Genomic DNA, 19,279 nt, shown 5'->3' with positions numbered 1-19,279 from the left:
CGTGCAACAATTCGAAAACATGCAATTTTTTCGCATTGCCGAATTTTTTCGGACGAAAACCAGCATCAAACAGCCCAAAACCCTCAAAAATCATGAAGGCAAAAAAAGATCTTCAAACAGATCTGGACTGGGAGTCAAAATAGGCCCTGACATTTTAAGTGCACGGTGGCCCAAACAACCTCCCACCAGCCCAATAAATAGTCTATGGCAATTTACAGCAGCCCCTCTGGCATTTGCCAGAACCCACAGATTGTCAGTCTGGGCCTGTCTTCAAATTGTGATAGGCACTGCCATTGCCTTTTACATCACAACGGTTTTAACAGTAGTAATTTCAGATTGTTAGCAGCTTTGTAGCCTAATAAATCTTGAACAATTTGAGTTTGTTTTTCCCCTCAAATTATTTTTGTTTTTCCCTTAAAGACTCAACCAGAAAAATTCAAGGTTTAATAAATAGGCCCCTTGATAGCAGCAATACAAACAATCAATGTCTTTAAAGTGTATCCATTGCGTGTGCAGTGCGAGTTAAGGTAAATAATATACCACACTTTGGTCTCCGTTTTTTTATTAATTATGAACGGTACAAAATACTGTCACACAAAGTAGCAATATGAATTGTACTTAAGCTGCATTTATTGAATAACTCTAATGATGAGTCTGGACAGGGGCTTCTAGTTGTGTGATCTGTTTGCTGTGTGTAAGAAGCTACTTGCCAAGAAGAACGATAAACCAGTTCAGATTTCTTCCCACACAGGAAACCTTCAAATACATTAGCAGATTCACCCAACTGTAAGAAGACAGTATAGTCTAGGACTAGAGACGAGAGCAAGAAAGCAGGTTCAAAAATGAAAGGTAAATTAGTAATGACATTAGCAAATGGAAGTAATGGTACAGTACAGTATTAGCTGAGGTATAATGGAGATGTGGTGGAGCAGGGCCTGGAGCACATGACAAATCTGATGTCCTGGTCACTTTTGTTCCCTTCATCAATCAACAGAAAACTCTCATCCCTTAATTGATTACTACTTTATAACCGACAATTGCCTTCCTTCAGACAGCCCAACGCTGTGTATTATATTCACACTGCTTGGACTACCCATAACTCTGACCCATCAAAAGGGCTAGAAATAGCTTTTGACATCCATCCATTCTTGCCTAGTGAAAGGTTCCAACTCTCAGTCTCTGGGTGAGATAAAGAGAAGGGAGAATTGCCCGAGAGAGAGAGAGATGGTTAGTGATGATAGCCAAGTGTAAGTGTGCAACAGTCGATGTGGCTGTAGAGGAAGTGGAGAAGGCCCAGCAGCTTGTGTCTTTGTTCTTTTATTTTTTTGCATATCCGTCTAATCCAGAGCTTTTGTGGAGCTATTAATACGCCTATTGTGTTCAGTGTTGAGTTTCTCTTTCCTGGGAATCACTGAACAAACATTAAATGTGTTTGAGAGTTTTCCCTGTGTGTCATCGGGGAGGAAGGCCAAACAAGTGTGCTCGTTTTTATTGAGGATCTCCACAAAGCCTGTAGTGGGCACCTTATAAGCAGACTAGAACACAATGTTTACTTTAGCCCTTAACACACCATCAACATGTTGCATAGCTCAAAAGCAATTCTTTCTGATACCTAATGCAATATTAGAATTGCCACCTGTCTAGGTTTTAGGGTTCTGAAACCCTGTTGGGGAGCAACACTCACATGCCAAATAAGGGCTGTGATTGGCTACTGTGTGGACTGGTAGCCTACAGTAAACCTGTTTTTTATGCAACTAAAACTTGCCTCCAAGCCAAGAATTTAAAAATAAGCACCTGTTTGAGGCACTGGGGTAACATCCAGGGGTTGGTGAACAACATGGTGCTCATGAGCCACTGGTTGGGGATCACTGCACTACAGGTATGTAGCGCTCAGTTGGGTCCAAGCCCAACCCATCTGAGAATCTGAAAGAGAACGGCCTAGGATTAGGAAGAAAAGATAATGTGAACTCTGTCACCGGCTACGTCAGTTGGGACTATACTGTTTCTCTGTTCTCCAAGGCTATATCTTTCCCATAGGCTGCATTAGAACATTCACTGGCTATAGGTTATGCTTCAACTTATGTTTCACATGCCATGAATTTGAAATGAAGAGTCTGCGGGAATGACAGGCCCTCGTTTCAATCAACGGCCTTTAATTACATACTTTTAATTTGTTTATGGCCTTTATATTAAAAATTGTATAAATGTTGACTGTGGATACATAAACTCTCTTCCAGTAATGACACACAAGATGTGCGGACTGCTCAAGATCTCTTGTGACAACCATCTGCCAGTTATTCTGTTTGCAGCAATGTCCCCATAAAATATAATGGCAATCTGAACCTCTTATAAGGCTCTTTTCTATATATAGAGGACATTAGTGGTGGGAGAGTTGCATATATGAGGACGTAGCACTAGACACACAACCGCAAGAATCAGAAGACAAAAGAGAATTTTTCAAAATTAAAGCACCTACCATTTCCCATCTCTAATCTACTCAACACAAACATTCATTCAAACACACATAAAAACCATTTATTGTTAAGCATGGTTCCCTTTAAAACACCTTTTTGCTCAACCCTCACACTGGTCCCTTTCTAATCTTCAAGCAGAGCTTTATCACTGTAGTGACATTTTCCAGATACCCAGAAACAAAAACTACCCAGAGTTGAAAGTATACTGCAACAAGGCTTATACCTGAGCTATTAGGTCTCTTGTGTCTGTTGTAGTAAAATATATTTTCTTTCTTCTTTTTTTTTAGAAAAATGCATGTGTGAATATGAATCACTAACAGCTGGGGTGAAGAGGGAACAGTAGGCAAGCACTACCTACCAACCTGTATGATACTCAACTGAGTATGTGCTCTGCTCCATGCTTACCCTTACCTATATACTTAGAGCAGGCATGTCCAAAGTCCGGACTGTGGGCCAATTGCGGCCCATTTTCAAATTTACACTGGCCCGCAGCCATTAATAAGGAATCACCCACTCGTGGGTAGGCCTGGATTTGGGGAGAGGCCCCCTAGGCCCTGGCCTAGGGCAGCCTTACAGTACAAGCCAAAACATACCACTTGTTTAACTCTGACTGTTTAAAACTGTGGCCTTGGCACCCAACTAGCCACCCAGACCCAGGATCTGGTACTTTTTTTGCTCCCGAAAATGATAGTAGAGAGCAGTGCCTTTTATTTTCTCCCCGCAGCAGCTGCACGCAGTGACGTAATCGCACATTAGAGTGACATCATATCACTGGATTAGGCGCTAGTTCTCACCGGAGGCTGCCACGGAGACAAATCTGGCCCTCGTTGCAAAAAGTTTGGACACCACTGGTTTTAGAGAATTAATAAAACAGAAATATTCCAGTTTAATACAGTATGAATATAGCAGGAAAGATGCTGTCTCTACTCACGTTGCTGGTGACCTATTTAATTATGGGAGAAACTGTGAAACTGGTATGGGTAACTGGCCGGTTCCATTTATCTGCAACCAGTTATTTTATTCTCAGAGATTAATGGCTTTCAGGATAAAATGCTACCTTTTTGCAGACAGGTGATCCATATATACATGTGACTTATATACAGTTAATACTCATCTTTTTTTTTATTGCAGCCATGAGCTGCTCAGCACCATCATGAATATATAGTTGTTATAGAAAATATGATATTTATGGGCTCATACATTACACCGTACTCCATATGAGGTCCCAGTCCTCATCCTGGATTACATTTATCTGCACTGTCATTTCCTCTGGGCTCAGCCATACTGGACGATGGAATACAAATGTGGTGATTATACTTTATAAACAAATTCCTTGTAACTTGCAGATATCCCTGATATTGATCAGTGCTTAATTCTGAAAATATGATATATATAATGAAATAGGCAGAAAAAAAGACAATGGGGCAGATTTACTAAAGGGCGAAGTGGCCGTCACTAGTGAAAATTGGGCAGAAATCTCATCTGCAGTGACATTGACGATTTACTAAATGGCGTAGACGACAATTCGCTAGCGAAAAAGACCGTCATTACTGCAGTTTCACGCCCTATCGCCAGGTGCATTTTCGTTCAGGTGTCCGATCTTTACTCTGCAAATTCACAAAAGTGCGAATTTTACGGAATGTTACCTCTTTCGCTAGAGTTGCCTTCGCCACCTTAGACCAGGCGAACTGATAAGACAAAGCTTCATCCTCCTCAATCTTATGTCAGTGACATCATATCCTGTATGCTGAGAAATCATAAAAGTTGTAAATAAACGCTGGTGTTTTTCAATAAACGCGGGATTACCTTCAAAAGTCCTAACTATTAAAGATTTTTGTGTTAACATTTCTTTACCAACCATTTGAGGGGCATGCCACATTTGTTTTAGGGTGGGCTCATGTCTAGGGCATTAGAGGATCTCTTTTGTCTTTATTTTGCTTCCTTGGACATTTGTAATAAGTGGCCACTTCAAGCATTTGCCTCAACATCTCTAATAATATATATGACCTATATGTACTTTTCAAATTGACCTAAGTGTAAGAGTGCTAACAAAGGTTAGCTTGGCAGAACTGAACAATAGCGAAAGATCGCTATGAAATGGTCGCGCTGATGAATTAACACTAGCGAAACTTCGCCAGCGTTTTGCTGCTGAGACGCAACTTCGCGTTTTAGTGAATTAGCGTACTGCTAACAAGTTAGCACCTGGCGAACTGAAGCAAAGTGTGGCGGATCATTCACTGGCGACTAGTAGCCCTTTAGTGAATTTGCCCCTATGTCTTGCTCACGGCTTGAGAAGTGAGCCTTCAGAATGGCAGCAGAATGATAATGCAGTTAGTATACCATAACAGAATAATGAAGTTGATCTCTAAAGCACCAGATAGCCCAGTGTAATATTGAGCATGAAACGGCCTCACTGGCCAGCCAGTGACAAATCAACTGAGGTCACAAGCCAACATAGCACCACATGTTAAAGCTAAACAATGCAATTTTGGACAGGTCTCCTAGCGATGGGGCAGAATGCATAGTTTACCCTTTCCCCACTAATACATTCATCTTGTCTGTCCTCTTTGAGAAGTCCTGGCTAATTGATGAACCTATAGCACAGTCTCATGTAGGGTTCAAGAAATAGGAGCAGGAGCAGCCACAGCAAGGAGACACAGGACAAGACGCTTGGACTTCTTTTTCCAGTAGTGGTGAGGATACCCTAATAGCATTAGCACATGTCCAGAGGCCTTCTTCCAAGTGACTTTGTCCCTGAGACACTGGACAGGGTTGTCATTCTCACCTGCGTGATAGACGTTGGTTATTAAGCTCACGAGAGCCCAGAATGTAAGACTGGCATGTGTGACAACACTGAGCCTGGACACTGAGCAAGGAGCACCGACCCAGTATCTTTAGGGTCCTACAGAAGCTGAATGTAAGTCGATCCCGAGTGCAGGAGACATCTGCAAACAAGACAAAAACAATTAGTCAAAGCTTTTTGAAGCTACAGGAAGTAGGTTATTTTGAGTAGTAGGAAATGCTGAGTTTTTAATAATTCTTCCCAAGCAGAATCTTCTACATGGTACGTGTTCTGTAAATTGGCTTATGCTGCTTATCAGCTTTAGGCATCCAAAAAAGCAAAGGCACATTACAGTGCCATTTGTGCTATTCCACCAGCATATACAGTACAGGTATGGGACTTGTTATCCAGAATGCTTGGATATGGGATATTTCTGGAATTTGGATCTTCATACCTTAAGTCTACTAGAAAATCATGTAAGCATTAAATAAACCCAATAGGCTGGCTTTGCTTCCAATAAGAATTAATTTTATCTTAGTTTGGATCAAGTTTAAGGTACTCTTTTATTATTACAGAGAAAAAGGAAATCATTTTTAAAAATCTAGATTATTTGATTATAATGGAGTCTATGGGAGACCTGTTTCTGTAATTCGGATCCCATACCATATATTTAAATTATTAAATTCTTCCAAAATATAATCTGGGCTCATCTCTAATCTGTAACCATGCAATTGTTTTATTCTGCAACCCTTGTTTGGTTTGTAGGGTAAGACTGTAAATTGCTGGCACCATATAAATCTTGAAGATGATTTTGAAGACGGTACGTTGGCGGTGGAATAGCTGTTCCATTATTTCAACTGTTTTGATTATTACATGGGCACAATAAATAGTATACCTTTAGCTTCTCCATAGGTATCCATTGCATAGCTAGTCTGTACCAATTTATACCCTCAAAGTCACCGGATTGTGTAGGGGAATTTGGATTTGGCTCTAATTGTCATGGTTCCAACTCTTCTGTGGTTGCATCTTCTGGGCATTTTATTATGCTACAACGTTTTGTCACCATATCTGATTGTACTCTGTACATGCATTGCATATTGAGGGACAGTCACCAAAGCAAGTACACTACAGACAAATTCATTGAGAAGTTTAGATAACGTGATTTGGCTGTCAGTAGGATAAAGTATAAAGACAGCAAGAAGGCCATATAATGGACATCTAAAACACCTATCAAATGCTACTGTATATGTCCTTTGCATGTCTATCTATGTTTTTTCCTAGTTGGAATAAACATAGAAACTCCATTACACCCCACAGATTCTTATCTTTTCTTGGAAAGAGCTGAGCTGCAGTTGGTGTGAATAGTAAGACAAAATTTGTATCAGGGCTGTTTAGAGGGGTGGATTAATGCACAGGCTCCCCGAGGCTATAGCCTAGGGGCCCAGTGTGATCAGGGGCCCATCTAGCTTTTTTCCAATTATTTTATTTAAATATGTATTTGCACTGCTGGGTCCAGTTGGGTGCACATGCTTGCAGTAGAAGGCAGGCGAGGCATGTGCCTAAAGGTTGGCTGATCCAATGATGTCACTGGGACTTGCTGAACTTAACCTGGTGTAGAGAGCTTGGGTACTCGTCTGCGCTTATCCAGACCCAGCAGTAGCTTAGAAAGGGGGGCCTGTGCATGTAGCCTAGGGGCCCCACATCTCCACTGGCTGTCCAATGTGGAGCAGCTGTTGTTGTACTACATCCCACAAAAACTCCAAGAGCTGAAGGATGTAGGTTCCTTCCTAAAATGTGGGCCCCAACATATGGTATTTTGCTTGGATCTTTCTATGACTAGGGACAGCTCAGGCTTTGATATGACTTTGATTTGAAGTGAATAGATTTAAGCTGGAAAAGTCATACAGTCCCTGATAAGTAACAGTTTCTGGAGAGCACGTTGTGTTTAATATAAAGAACATGCAGGAATCTGGAGGTTTTTGTGTCTGAAATCTGTTAAAGAAACCGGATAGCTTTCCTGTGCCTGGAGCCTGGGATGGAATTTTATATGGAAAGCGACTTCAAAGGCTTTGCTTTGCTTCAGGCGTTTTCCTCCCAGTAGATTTCTATATGCATCAGGTCAGTGGGGCAGATTTTCTAACAAAATCATTCCGTTTCTGACTTCCAGCAACTGCAGCATCGCCACAACTTATATTAAAGGGATACAGTGATTTTAACGCACTAGCTCTAAGTATAAATTCGTAATTTGGCACATCATTTTTTCCAGGGTTTGGCCAGTCTCACCCATCATCAGCTTCTGAAATAGAAATGTTATGTTCCCATTTGCAGTTTCCTTGTATTTATGCATGGTTTGTGTATAGCAGCCTGGCTCTCATTCTGGGATTGTACTAGTGATTCTCTTTGCTTACTAACTATCCTCAGACCTATGAGTTTCATCAAATAAAGAAATATAGAATGAGGAGTGCTAGAATAGCAGCGGGGGCTGTTTCAGTGGATGTGTGCTGGTTTGGATGTTCCAACAGGTTATTCCATAGCATTACATAAAGGAATTAGACCTGCTTAGCACATTATCTGAGTGACAGTTATAAATGTAACTCAACTAGACTAAAGTTTAGCAGGATCAGTATTGGGCTCAGCCCCTATACACTATTTAATCTGTGACTTTGACATTGGTTTGGAAATAAATTGCAGCAGAAATATTGGCACATCTCATGCTTAGCACAGTTGAAAGGAGGCAATTTGTAAATTAAAAGGAATGCATTTAAACAAACCAGAGCTGTAAATTATTTAGGGGTAATAGTAATAATAGCTTTGGTAAGAGCCTGCAATCCCAGACAGCTGCAGCCTAAATAAACACGTTGTACATTGTAAAAGCAAGTTTAAGGAAGTATATACAATTATGCCTATTGGTATGGACATGTCATTATAGTGGGGTACATATTTGGGTACAAAATACACTTAAATAAGGTCTGAGACATAGTAAATGTAGTTTAGCTGTACTCTGTAGTTTTATCGGTTTTACTAAGCTTTTATGTAAAGGTGACATGAACCACCCATAAAGCTATACCACTGTGCTCCCTGGTTCTCTGGCTTAGATGACAAAAACAACATTTACAGATGGAAGAAAATGTACTTAGGACAATACCGCTGCCTGGAACATTCATCGCAGATGTAATAGCATTGTCCAGTAAAAAGGATCCTTGTGGCAATTTGGCTTCATAATATAACCACATTAGAAGGCAGGACATATTGCTTTTTAGTTCTTTTGTGATAGAAAAACTGTGTCTAAAGCTAATGCAACACAGGGCTGAAAATCTGCTTGCTAAACATGCACAACGAGAATCAGCCCCTACTTTGGAATTAGCCTTGTGTTCTGCCCACACCAGGAAAAACTGTGTCAGTCTGGGTGCCAATATCGTAACTATCGGTGCCGGGTGCAGGCAGAGCAGCTGGGCCCCCTAGGGTTGCCCCCTGTCCGGTTTTGACCTGGACAGCCCAATTTTTTGAAGGGCTGTCCGCGTCAAAACTGTCTGCCCAGTTTTCCAAATTAGGAAAACCGGGCAGGATTCCCTATGATTGACACGGCAATCAGCCAATTGCCACGTCATAGCCCTGCCCCTGATGTCATGCCCCACCCCCTGCATGTCAACCCCACCCCCATTATGTCATGTCCCCGCCCCCCTGCCCGGAGTTAGAGGTGCCAAAAGGTGGATAACCCTAGCCCTCCCCTGAAAGCAGTTTCCAGCCAGATTTGCACTGGCCCCAGGGCAATCCGCCCCTGCCAGGTGCCACACTGGATTTCACTGAAGAAACACAAGAAGGGCTGCTTCTCGGCCTTTTCAGCAGGCTGATTTTCAGACCCTTGCGGCATTATCGTATATTTTTCAGCTTCAGCAGCACTAACAAAAGACACTGAGCCATGTTTAAACAAGAGGTGGGATTCTTATTGGAGGATTCTTTTGCATTTTAATTGGCCCACTGACTGGGGAAAAATGTGCAATGTTGCTTTATAAGTATACTTACACTTATATTGCTGCACTACAGCTGCCAATATGCACAAAACACTGATAAAATGTTGGTATATGCTGGGAGTTGTTGCCCAATAAATCTTGAATAAAATGTGGTTGAGCAAACTTTGTTCATTTGATCAGTATGTAAAGTCACAGTCAATAGTGAACTTGTTCTGATTAACTTGTTTTTTGATGCATCTAATAATAATGGTGGCCTGGGACCACCAGCTGTGGCCTTCTAATTTTCTGTAAGATGAAGTACTTTAATACAATGGCAAAGGGAAAACACGGAAGTGGCTGACCCCTCCCACCCATATGCTTTATTACATGCATATGTTTTCCTTGGGAAAAATAGATAATTACATTTCATATATATTTTTGGATGCACAAACAACTACATTTTGAATGCAGCATAAGAAGACAGCTGTGAAGATAATTTGGCATAGGCCCCAAGAGAGCAGTGACTGGTCCATGCTGAAGTTATTAACTCTCAAGAAATTCAACTGGGGGCTGTTTTATTCTATCAATTACAGACAGCGCCATTCTTATCATATGTGGAAGAGGAGAGAGGACCAGATACCAGACGCTCATTATACAGTGAAGCTCTAACTCTACCCTATGACACCCTGTTCTACGTACTTTAATACATTCTTCTCTGTCCTGCAAATATTAAATTAGGGATGTCAAATGTGCAGCATTACAGCTGTTGTAGATTGCACACTGTGTGTCCCAACTACCTAAAGGCTTTCTGTGTGATCCTTGGTTTCTTTTCATCACATCTCAAGGGGAATATTTATCACAGAATGAAAATAGAGTTCACCAGAACTAAACTCTCAAACTCTGTGATCACTTGTAAATGATTTAAGGGGCATATTTATGGAAGGTTGAAAACAGACCACTTTATTTTCACTGAGTCATAAATACGCATGTTAATTATCCTAAAAAGAAGAGTGAACACGTTAAATAAATAGCTGTGAGGCGTCTCTCTGGGAAGCTTTAGTGAGCTTTATTTTTACTTTTTGATAAATATGCCCCTAAGGGTTTTTCTTACTTACATATAACGGGAGGGGTTAATTCTGCTTGAGGGCTGGATGCGGTGTCTTTTCAGCAGATGGAGCCATGCATATTATTTTGTTCTGTAACCTGTATAAGTGTGTATATATTTACCCTGTCCCCAGAGGAAGTTAATGTGTATGTATTTGAAGGACAACCAGTAACCTGCAGAAATATCAGCACAATGCAGTATGTTGTCTGTTACATTCTCCTTGCTTGATCTTATGTTGGGCAATCGGAGTGGGTCAGGGTGCACTGGCATATAATGAGTGCCGCCTAAGCATCTGCCTGCTGACTAGTTGTATGTCCTGAGACACAATGGCCTTTGATTTCATGACTTCACTTCCAACTTTGCTCCTGATTGCTCATTGTTCTCATAAAATGACAGAATTTTATATCCTGTCCATTCCCTTCTCTTACTTGTTTCCTTCTAAACCTTTTTAGGCTGAATCTGATTAGTGAATTAAAGGAGAACTAAAGCCTTTTCCCGTTTCTTCTTTCTTTAATGTCCCTGGGTCGATGCATGCACAGTAGAGTGAAAAGGCTGCCTTTTTTGTTGTTGAAGTTTGGCTTTTCACTGTACTGTGTATGCACACCTGAGTCATGAAAGAAGAAGCAGGAAGAGGATCGCTCCATGGTGCTCCCTAGAAAGTAGAGAGATCTTGCTGGTCATTGTGGCAGTTGGGGCTGTCTTTGTTGCTACCAAGTTTGCCAAAAGTGACATTTATGATGGACACTTGTCAGTGAATCTTGCCTCACAGAGAAATACTAATCATGCCTCCCTAATTATTATTATTATTTTTATTAACTAGCATATACAAAGCAGCATTATATTGTGTAACTCAATATAATAGAATGGTGTGTACATGGAATACACAGATTACATATAAATACTGACGAATGCAGAAGGAAAAGAGGGCCCTGAGTATTACCAGTACTGGATTTGTGAACAAGGAGCCCCTAGGCCGGCTGCCTCCTGAGCCCTACTACCAATGTGCGTGCACTTTAATATCGCATCTGTTCTGTTTGGCTTCAGTCCTTTACTCCCCCAGTAACTCCACTGCAGGTGTCCTGTAGGAACTCCGAAATATAGATGTAGCTGGGCAGCATGCCCCAGAAAATGTGCTGCCCTAGGCCCAGTTAACTTTTTGTATGTTATAGAATGGCCAGTTCTAAGAAACCTTTCAATTAGTCAACTTTTAATTATTTGCCTTCTTGTTCTGATTCTTTCCAGCTTTCAAATGGCAACCACTGACCCCATGTGAAAAACAAATGCTCTGTAAGGCTACACATTTATTGTTATTGCTACATTTTATTACTCATCTTTCTATCAGGCCTCTCCTATTCATATTCCAATCTCTTATCAAATCAATGTATGGTTGCTAGGGTAATTTGGACCCCAGCAACCAGCTTGCTGAAATTGCAAGCTGGAGCGCTGCTGAATAAAAAGCTAAATAACTTTAGTAATAAAAAATGAAAACCAATTGCAAATTGTTCAGACTATCACTCTCTACATCATACTAAAAGGTAACTCAAAGGTGAACAACCCCTTTAAAAGATTTAATTTCAACCAAAATATTAGCATTTAAAACTGGAAGCTCGGCTCTTAAAAAGTGATCTGTAGGAATCCATGTAATGTTCATTTTGTTTTCTTTTCCAGGCTATAATATGTGGTCTACAGAAATTGTTCCACCTGAGGCAAGGTACTCAACTTTCCTCATGTTTGGTGTGTTGTTACATCGGCTCATATTTTTTCCCTTAAGGAGCATTAGTCTTTCTCTTATGACTAAGTTCACAGGAGAGTCAATGATACATTCCCAGGAGAGGAGACACAGGCCAACCACTAAGTGCAGTGTATTAATATTTTCCACCATGACATGCATGCACGTTTTATATAATAGCATTTTATCAGGCACAACTAAACTCCACTGGAAAGACGTGAAAGAGAATGTGTCAGATAAAAAAACTGGGAAAAATTGGAAAGCCATGCATGTTTTATATATATATATATACACACACACACACACACACACACACACATCCATGGAAAAATTGCCTGTCTGGATATTCTGGCAGTTGTAATTCAGAAGCAGCTGGAAAGTCTCCAGTTGTTAAGCCCTCTAATAAATCATTTGGAGATGATAAAAATCACGGAACATCCCCCACGCTGCTCCTGCAACACATTCACTGCATATGTCAAGAGTGAACTGAAATCAAAGGTATAAGGCTTGATAGCAATGTCTGTGCTATAAGAATTCTACATATTCTTGTAGCAGTATATTGGAAAAATACTGGTAATAGGTTTACTAGCTCTATACAGTGAATTGGCCTTGGAAGCAACCCTTGTCTTTCTGTTAGTGTACAGGAATTTTAGCATTAATAAGCCGGTTCCCTAGCTAGCCTTGCACCTCTGTACATTCTTTTCATGTAATCTGCACAATAGCATCTTTGTCAGGGATACTGTAGCCCTGTGAGTTTCCTGTTTCATGTATATTTTTGGTCTTGATCAGTCATGCAGCAAAAAGACTAAAGAGCCTGAACAAAGTTCCCTGATGAGGTACCGTGCACATACCTGTACTGTTATCATAGTTAAAGTATAAGGGACAAGTATTAATCCATGCCTGATATCAGAGAAGTATAAAGAAGATCACTGTTTGTATATTTGAAGAAGAAAGTTAAAGGGGTATATATTTTTCCCTAATATCTAAGTATACTTCTAAGATAGCTTATTTTTAAGTAGGGATGCACTGAATCCAGGATTTGGCCAAGATTCTGCCTTTTTCAGCAAGAGTCAGATTTGGATGAACCCAAGAGCTTGGCCAAACCGAATCTAAATCCAAAAAATCACGCAAACAAGAAAGTCAAAAAATGGTTAGCCGTGCTGTGCACACAGTTCTCTTTCCCCCTTGTTTCCCTAATTTAGATATGCAAATTAGGGTCCAGATTTGTTTTGGTATTCAGCCAAATATTTCACAAACAATTATGGATTCGGCCTTATCCTAAAATATTCGGTGCATCCCTATTTTTAACCCTATAATACAGTTTCCCAGGCCCACTTTTGCACTGGGGCTTAATACAACTGTCAGATGTGGGACTACTACTCTTTATCATACTGACTAGAGCTAGATATTTAATTTCAGGGCTGTAGCAGAGACTGGCCTCCTACAGCTGTATCTTCTTTACCCTTGATGGCTGACCATAAAGAGGTACAGTTTTTTTTAAATGCATAGTTGCTTCTTTTGCATAAATGCATCTTTTTTTTTATTAATTAAAACAGCACTTTTTAGCCTTGATTTGGCTATATTGTGCTATACATTTGCTGAACTAGTATTCAAATCTCACTTAGACATAAGTCCATTTGCTGATATAGGTCAACATCAACCAATCAGCAATTACCGTCGAACAGTGAAATACAATGAAGAAAATAAAAACTAAGGTCTGGTCGGTTGTTATGGATAACTGCCCATGTGCAGTTTAGCATCTATGTTCACAAATCAGCCCTAGACAGTCAAACTGATCCATGATTTTAGGTACATTTCGGTCACATTACTTTCTAGAATATCAGCTCTTCCTGTGAAGTCACAGAACAGACAAAAATGGAGCCTGGCCAGCTTGTTATAAATGTTACAAGAACTTTAAAATATGGTTCTCAGTGCTCATGTCCCAGAGATTTGTAGTTGTAGGAGAAAGGTTAAGGGAACTTACTGTTCTGGCTTTGCTGGCAGTCCTGTGGGTTACATTTCTGGATATTTTCAGGCCATGGTTCATGGTCACAGAGGCTGTTATCCTCCTCAGCTTCTCCCGTGTGTATGTTGATACATTTCACCTGACGGCGCTGGATCCCCCCGCCGCAGGATGCAGTGCACTGTATACAGCCAAGCGTGAGAAAGCAAGAGATAGAAAGAGGCTAGTGAGAGAGGGGTGAGCTTTCCTCCATATTGCTTTTAGCTAAAGGGAAATAGGTAACAGAGCAGCCATTTGCGCATTCTGGATAACTCTGTAATGGCAGGGAATAACTCAAAATGGGTGATCATTGCTTACCCTACATTAATAGGTTTTATACATGTTAGTCAATGTCATCTTGTTGTACTCACTTGTCCCCAGGGTCCCACCGCCCACTTTGTGCAAGGGTGGTCATTGCATGAGCGAGTATCGTTGGGCTTCAGATTTTCATTGCACAGCCCCATCTGTGGACATGTCACAAGTCTTTCTTGCATCCCCCCACCACATTCCTCACTGCACTGCAAAGGCAAAACAATGGCTATAAAGACATTGCAGGGATTCAGTATTGCAAAGCTATGTCTGTACCACAACACAGCCAGTAATTGTATGTAATGCACACAATGCAAACACGGTCTTTACTCACTGCATTTCTTACTGTCAATGAAACAAATAGCAAGTTGTCACACAGTTAGTAATGCATTACTGTGCCGAAAAGTAGTTGTTGGACACAAAAATGCATCACTGGCTTAGAAACTCAGAGTTTGGCACAGCACTGTGTAGGGCACACCCGGACCCACAGCTGGTGCTGAATATTTCTCCTCTCACCAGCAAAGAGCGGATCAAAAGAGCCAAATAAACACACACGTCAGCAGCACTCACATGTTTTTGTTATTGTTGTCTCTTTTTACTGCAAATATCGTACAGAGCTAAATTGGGATAAAAATCTGCACCGTTCATCCAGAGTTTGTCACAAGATTACAGCACAAAAACATATAGATTAAGCTTTTCTGAGGCGTGTAGAGAAAAAGATGACCTGTTATAAAAAGCTCTACTATAAACACACTGATCCAGCAAATGACCCATAAATTTCACTTTTCCTCTAGTGAGTATTGAATTTTAACATTCCCTCTAAGTTTCTGAACCAGCAAGTGTGTTTTTTTATTAGTTGTAATATTGGTGTGTAGGCAGCCATCTCAGGTCATTTTGCCTGGTCATGTGCTTTCAGAAAGAGCCAGCACTTTAGGATGGAACTGCTTTCTGGCAGGCTGTTGTTTTACCTACTCAATGTAACTGAATGTGTCGCAGTGGGACCTGGATTTTACTATTGAGTGCTGTTCTTAGATCTACCAGGGATCTGTTATCTTGTGTCAGGGAGCTGCTATCTGGTTACCTTCCCATTGTTCTGTTGTTAGGCTGCTGGAGGATATCACTCCAACTTGCAGTGCAGCAGTAAAGAGTGACTGAAGTTTATCAGAGCACATGTCACATGTCTGGGGCACCTGGGAAACTGACAATATGTCTAGCCCAATGCCAGATTTCAAAACAAAATGTAAAAAAACCTGTTTGCTCTTTTGAGAAGCAGATTTCAGTGCAGAATTCTGCTGGAGCAAAATCATGTTTTCCCATGACTTGTGATGGGCGCATTTGTCTGGTTTTGCGTAACGCAGAAAATTCACGAAACGCCGCCAGCATCTCTTTTTGGACGTCGACGACCGTTTTTCAACGCTGGCGCACAATCGCCAACAAAAATGCGCCAACGTAAAAAAAAGTGGACGCCAGCGAATTTTTGCAGTAGTTTTGCAAATTTATTCGCCAGCGGCAAACGCAGGAATTCACAGCGAATTCGCGCCTGGCGAATAAATTCGCCCATCACTACCCATGATAGTATCCCTTTAAGCTTTTCTGAGACGTGTAGAGAAAAAGCTGACCTGTTATAAAAAAAACTCTACTATAAACACACATTCACACATTCAGCAAATGACCCATAAATTTCACTTTTCCTGTAGTGAGTATTGCATTTTAACATGTCACTCTAAGTTTCTCACTTGAGGGCATATTAATTAGGATAGTTCCCACTCAAAATCCTGTAAAAAAAAATAAATATAGCTGTGGTGAAGACCCTTAGTCCTACCTAAGTTAACTTTTAGTATGTTAAAAAATGGTCAATGCTAAGAAACCTTTTAATTGGAAATTATTTTTTTATAGTTTCTGAATTATTTGCCTTCTTCTTCTGACTCTTCCAAGCATTCAAATGGGAGTCACTGATCCCATCTAAAAGCAAATGCTCTGTAAGGCTAAACATTTATTGTTATTGCAACTTTTTATTATTCATCTATTTAGGCATCACTATTCATATTCCAGTCTCTTATTCAAATCACTGCATGGTTGCTAGGGTAATTTAGACCCTAGCAACCAAATTGATGACGCACACTGGAGAGCTGCTGAATAAAAAGCTAAGGGGGAAATGTAATAATATTCACAAAGTGCAATACTACGCGAATAAAAATTTGCATGTCGCAATTCTTCGCTAGGCTTTTATTGCATTGCGAATCTTAATTGCGCTTTACAACCTTTAACACTGGCTCTGGAGTTCGTTAAATATTTTGTCGCAAACGGTTTGCTAATTGCGAAATGACATACACTGCGCACTATTGAAAACAATCAAATTCGCAATCACTATCCTACTGCCGTGCAAGAGGCAAAGTGTTCGCAAAGGCAAAATTGTTCACTTTGCGAACATTTATTCGCATTGTGAATGAGTTGCAAATGATTTTGGTTCACTGTTATTACATTTCCCCCAGAATAACTAAAAAAATACAAATTAAACAACATGAAAACCAATTGTCTCTGTACATCGTTCTGAAAGTTAACTCAAAACTGAACAACCCCTCTAAGTTTAGTGTTTATACTTCACCACTCCCTTTCCCCAGCCTAAGAAGCCTAGTTGGACCTGCTATGATTCTCACTTATCCTGCCTTGCTGAGCTCACCCTTTTTATGTTCTCTTTAATAATCCCTACTGAGTCCTCAGGTTCTCACCTCACGCCATGATGAGACATACCACTGCATGCACTGTTGCTCACGGCAAGCAATCTGTTCACGTGGTTTGTAAACAGTATTCTGGCAGTGGAAAGGCCGTAGGAGTCTCTTGTCTCGAATATCCACACAATGAACATCTCTGACCTTGACTCCATTCCCACAGCTTTGTGAGCACTGCAGAAAGAAACTTGTTATGGGCACAGTCACACATGTTTGTAATTCTCTGTAAGGCTAAGGCCACACTAGGCGATAGCGCCGCGATTTGACTCGCGGCGACTTTTCGCCGCGACTTTTAAGCCGCAATCGCTGGGGAAACTTTTGTGTGTTTTTACGCTGGTGATTTTTCGCGATTCCCCATAGACGCGAGCGCAAAAGTTTCCCCAGCGATTGCGGCTTAAAAGTCGCGGCGAAAAGTCGCCGCGAGTCAAATCGCGGCGCTATCGCCTAGTGTGGCCTTAGCCTAAGATCAACAGCACTGGCTACATCCTAGATTAAAGCAGCACTAGTAAAAGAAGTCAAAGTAGTTACTTTGAGCCACAAACTTTGATAAACAAATGAATGGCTATATTCAATGTACAGATAACTCAGGTTCAGGTCTTTGATGAGTGTTAGAATAAATAGTGCAAACTATATGGAATTTATCTTAACTGGTCTGCCATTTGCCACTCTATTGTATATCATATAGGCATGGGATCCATTATCTGAAAACCATTTATCCAGAAAGCTCCAAATTACAGGATGGTCGTCCCATAGACCATTTTATCCAAATAATTCAAAGTTTTAAAATGTTTTTCCTTTTTCTTTGTAATAATAATAGCACCTTGTGCTTGTTCCAAACTAAGATATAATTAAGTTTCATTGGAAGCAAAATTAGCCTATTGGGTTAATTTAAAGGGATCCTGTCATCGGAAGACATGTTTTTTTCAAAATGCATCAGTTAATAGTGCTACTCCAGCAGAATTCTGCACTGAAATCCATTTCTCAAAAGAGCAAACAGATTTTTTTATATTCACTTTTGAAATCTGACATGGGGCTGGACATTTTGCCAATTTCCCAGCTGCCCCCAGTCATGTGACTTGTCCATGCACTTTAGGAGAGAAATGCTTTCTGGCAGGCTGCTGTTTTTCCTTCTCAATGTAACTGAATGTGTCTCAGTGGGACATGGGTTTTTACTATTGAGTGTTGTTCTTAGATCTACCAGGCAGCTGTTATCTTGTGTTAGGGAGCTGCTATCTGGTTACCTTCCCGTTGTTCTTTTGTTTGGCTGCTGGGGGGAAAAAGGGAGGGGGTGATATCACTCTAACTTGCAGTACAGCAGTAAAGAGTGATTGAAGTTTATCAGAGCACAAGTCACATGACTTGGAGCAGCTGGGAAATTGACAATATGTCTAGCCCCATGTCAGATTTCAAAATTGAATATAAAAAAATCTGTTTGCTCTTTTGAGAAATGGATTTCAGTATTGAATTCTGCTGGAGCAGCACTATTAACTGATTCATTTTGAAAAAAAACAATTTTCCCATGACAGTATCCCTTTAATGTTTAAATGATTTTCCAGTAGACTTAAGGTATGAAGATCCAAATTATGGAAACACTGGTTGTCCAGAAAAATCCAGATCCTGAGAAATCTGGATAATAGGTGCCTTACTTGTATCTCCTTTTTGTAAAGTAAATAAGACTACTTACCTTGCTCCAGTTGCCCACTGTCCAAGAAGCACATGGCCGGAGGTAGCAACGACGTGCAGGAGCTGGCATAGTATTAGGGTTACAAGTCTCATTCTCTTTTACTCTGCACCGAATTGAGCGCCACATCGCACCCAAACCACACGAGGTGGAACACTAAATTCAAGACACAAAATCAAATGTGCCACATGTCAGACATGTCATTTTTAAATCATGCAATCTGAACTTGTTATGAATAAGGTACAAGCCAGACACATGTGGTAGGTGATACACAGAGACATCCTGCATCATACGCATTAGTGCTACCCAGCAACATAGATTATGATGCACAGCAATGTATAAAAAGGGCGTAGGCACTCAAAGAACCACATTGGTCACCAAAAAATATGTTGTGGTCCTTTGAATGCCTATTCTATTTTTTGTATATACACTGTTTTCCACTCCTTGCTGAGGGTTCGGGCTGGTGTACCTGGACTACATCTGGACCACACTTTACTCTTGGTGAGTTATTGTTATTA

General features: G+C 40.6%; 1 protein-coding gene across 3 annotated transcripts in view; it reads right to left on the bottom strand.

The window, feature by feature from the left end:
* Positions 1-608: 608 nt before the first annotated feature.
* Positions 609-19,279, bottom strand: part of adamts7.L (ADAM metallopeptidase with thrombospondin type 1 motif 7 L homeolog) — a 58,452-nt gene continuing 39,781 nt past the window's right edge. For all 3 annotated transcript variants that reach the window (XM_018253357.2, XM_041586924.1, XM_018253358.2), the window contains 5 exons: positions 18,765-18,917; positions 17,081-17,254; positions 14,414-14,560; positions 14,025-14,184; positions 609-5,419 (listed from right to left, as the gene is read on the bottom strand). In XM_018253357.2, the coding sequence (XP_018108846.1) occupies positions 5,256-5,419; positions 14,025-14,184; positions 14,414-14,560; positions 17,081-17,254; positions 18,765-18,917 (798 nt within the window). In that variant the 3' untranslated portion in view covers positions 609-5,255. The remainder of the gene's footprint in view (positions 5,420-14,024; positions 14,185-14,413; positions 14,561-17,080; positions 17,255-18,764; positions 18,918-19,279) is intronic.

Source organism: Xenopus laevis, chromosome 3L (assembly GCF_017654675.1).
Source record: "Xenopus laevis strain J_2021 chromosome 3L, Xenopus_laevis_v10.1, whole genome shotgun sequence".
NCBI lineage: Eukaryota > Metazoa > Chordata > Amphibia > Anura > Pipidae > Xenopus > Xenopus laevis.
This window is presented reverse-complemented; position numbering and strand designations above follow the sequence as displayed.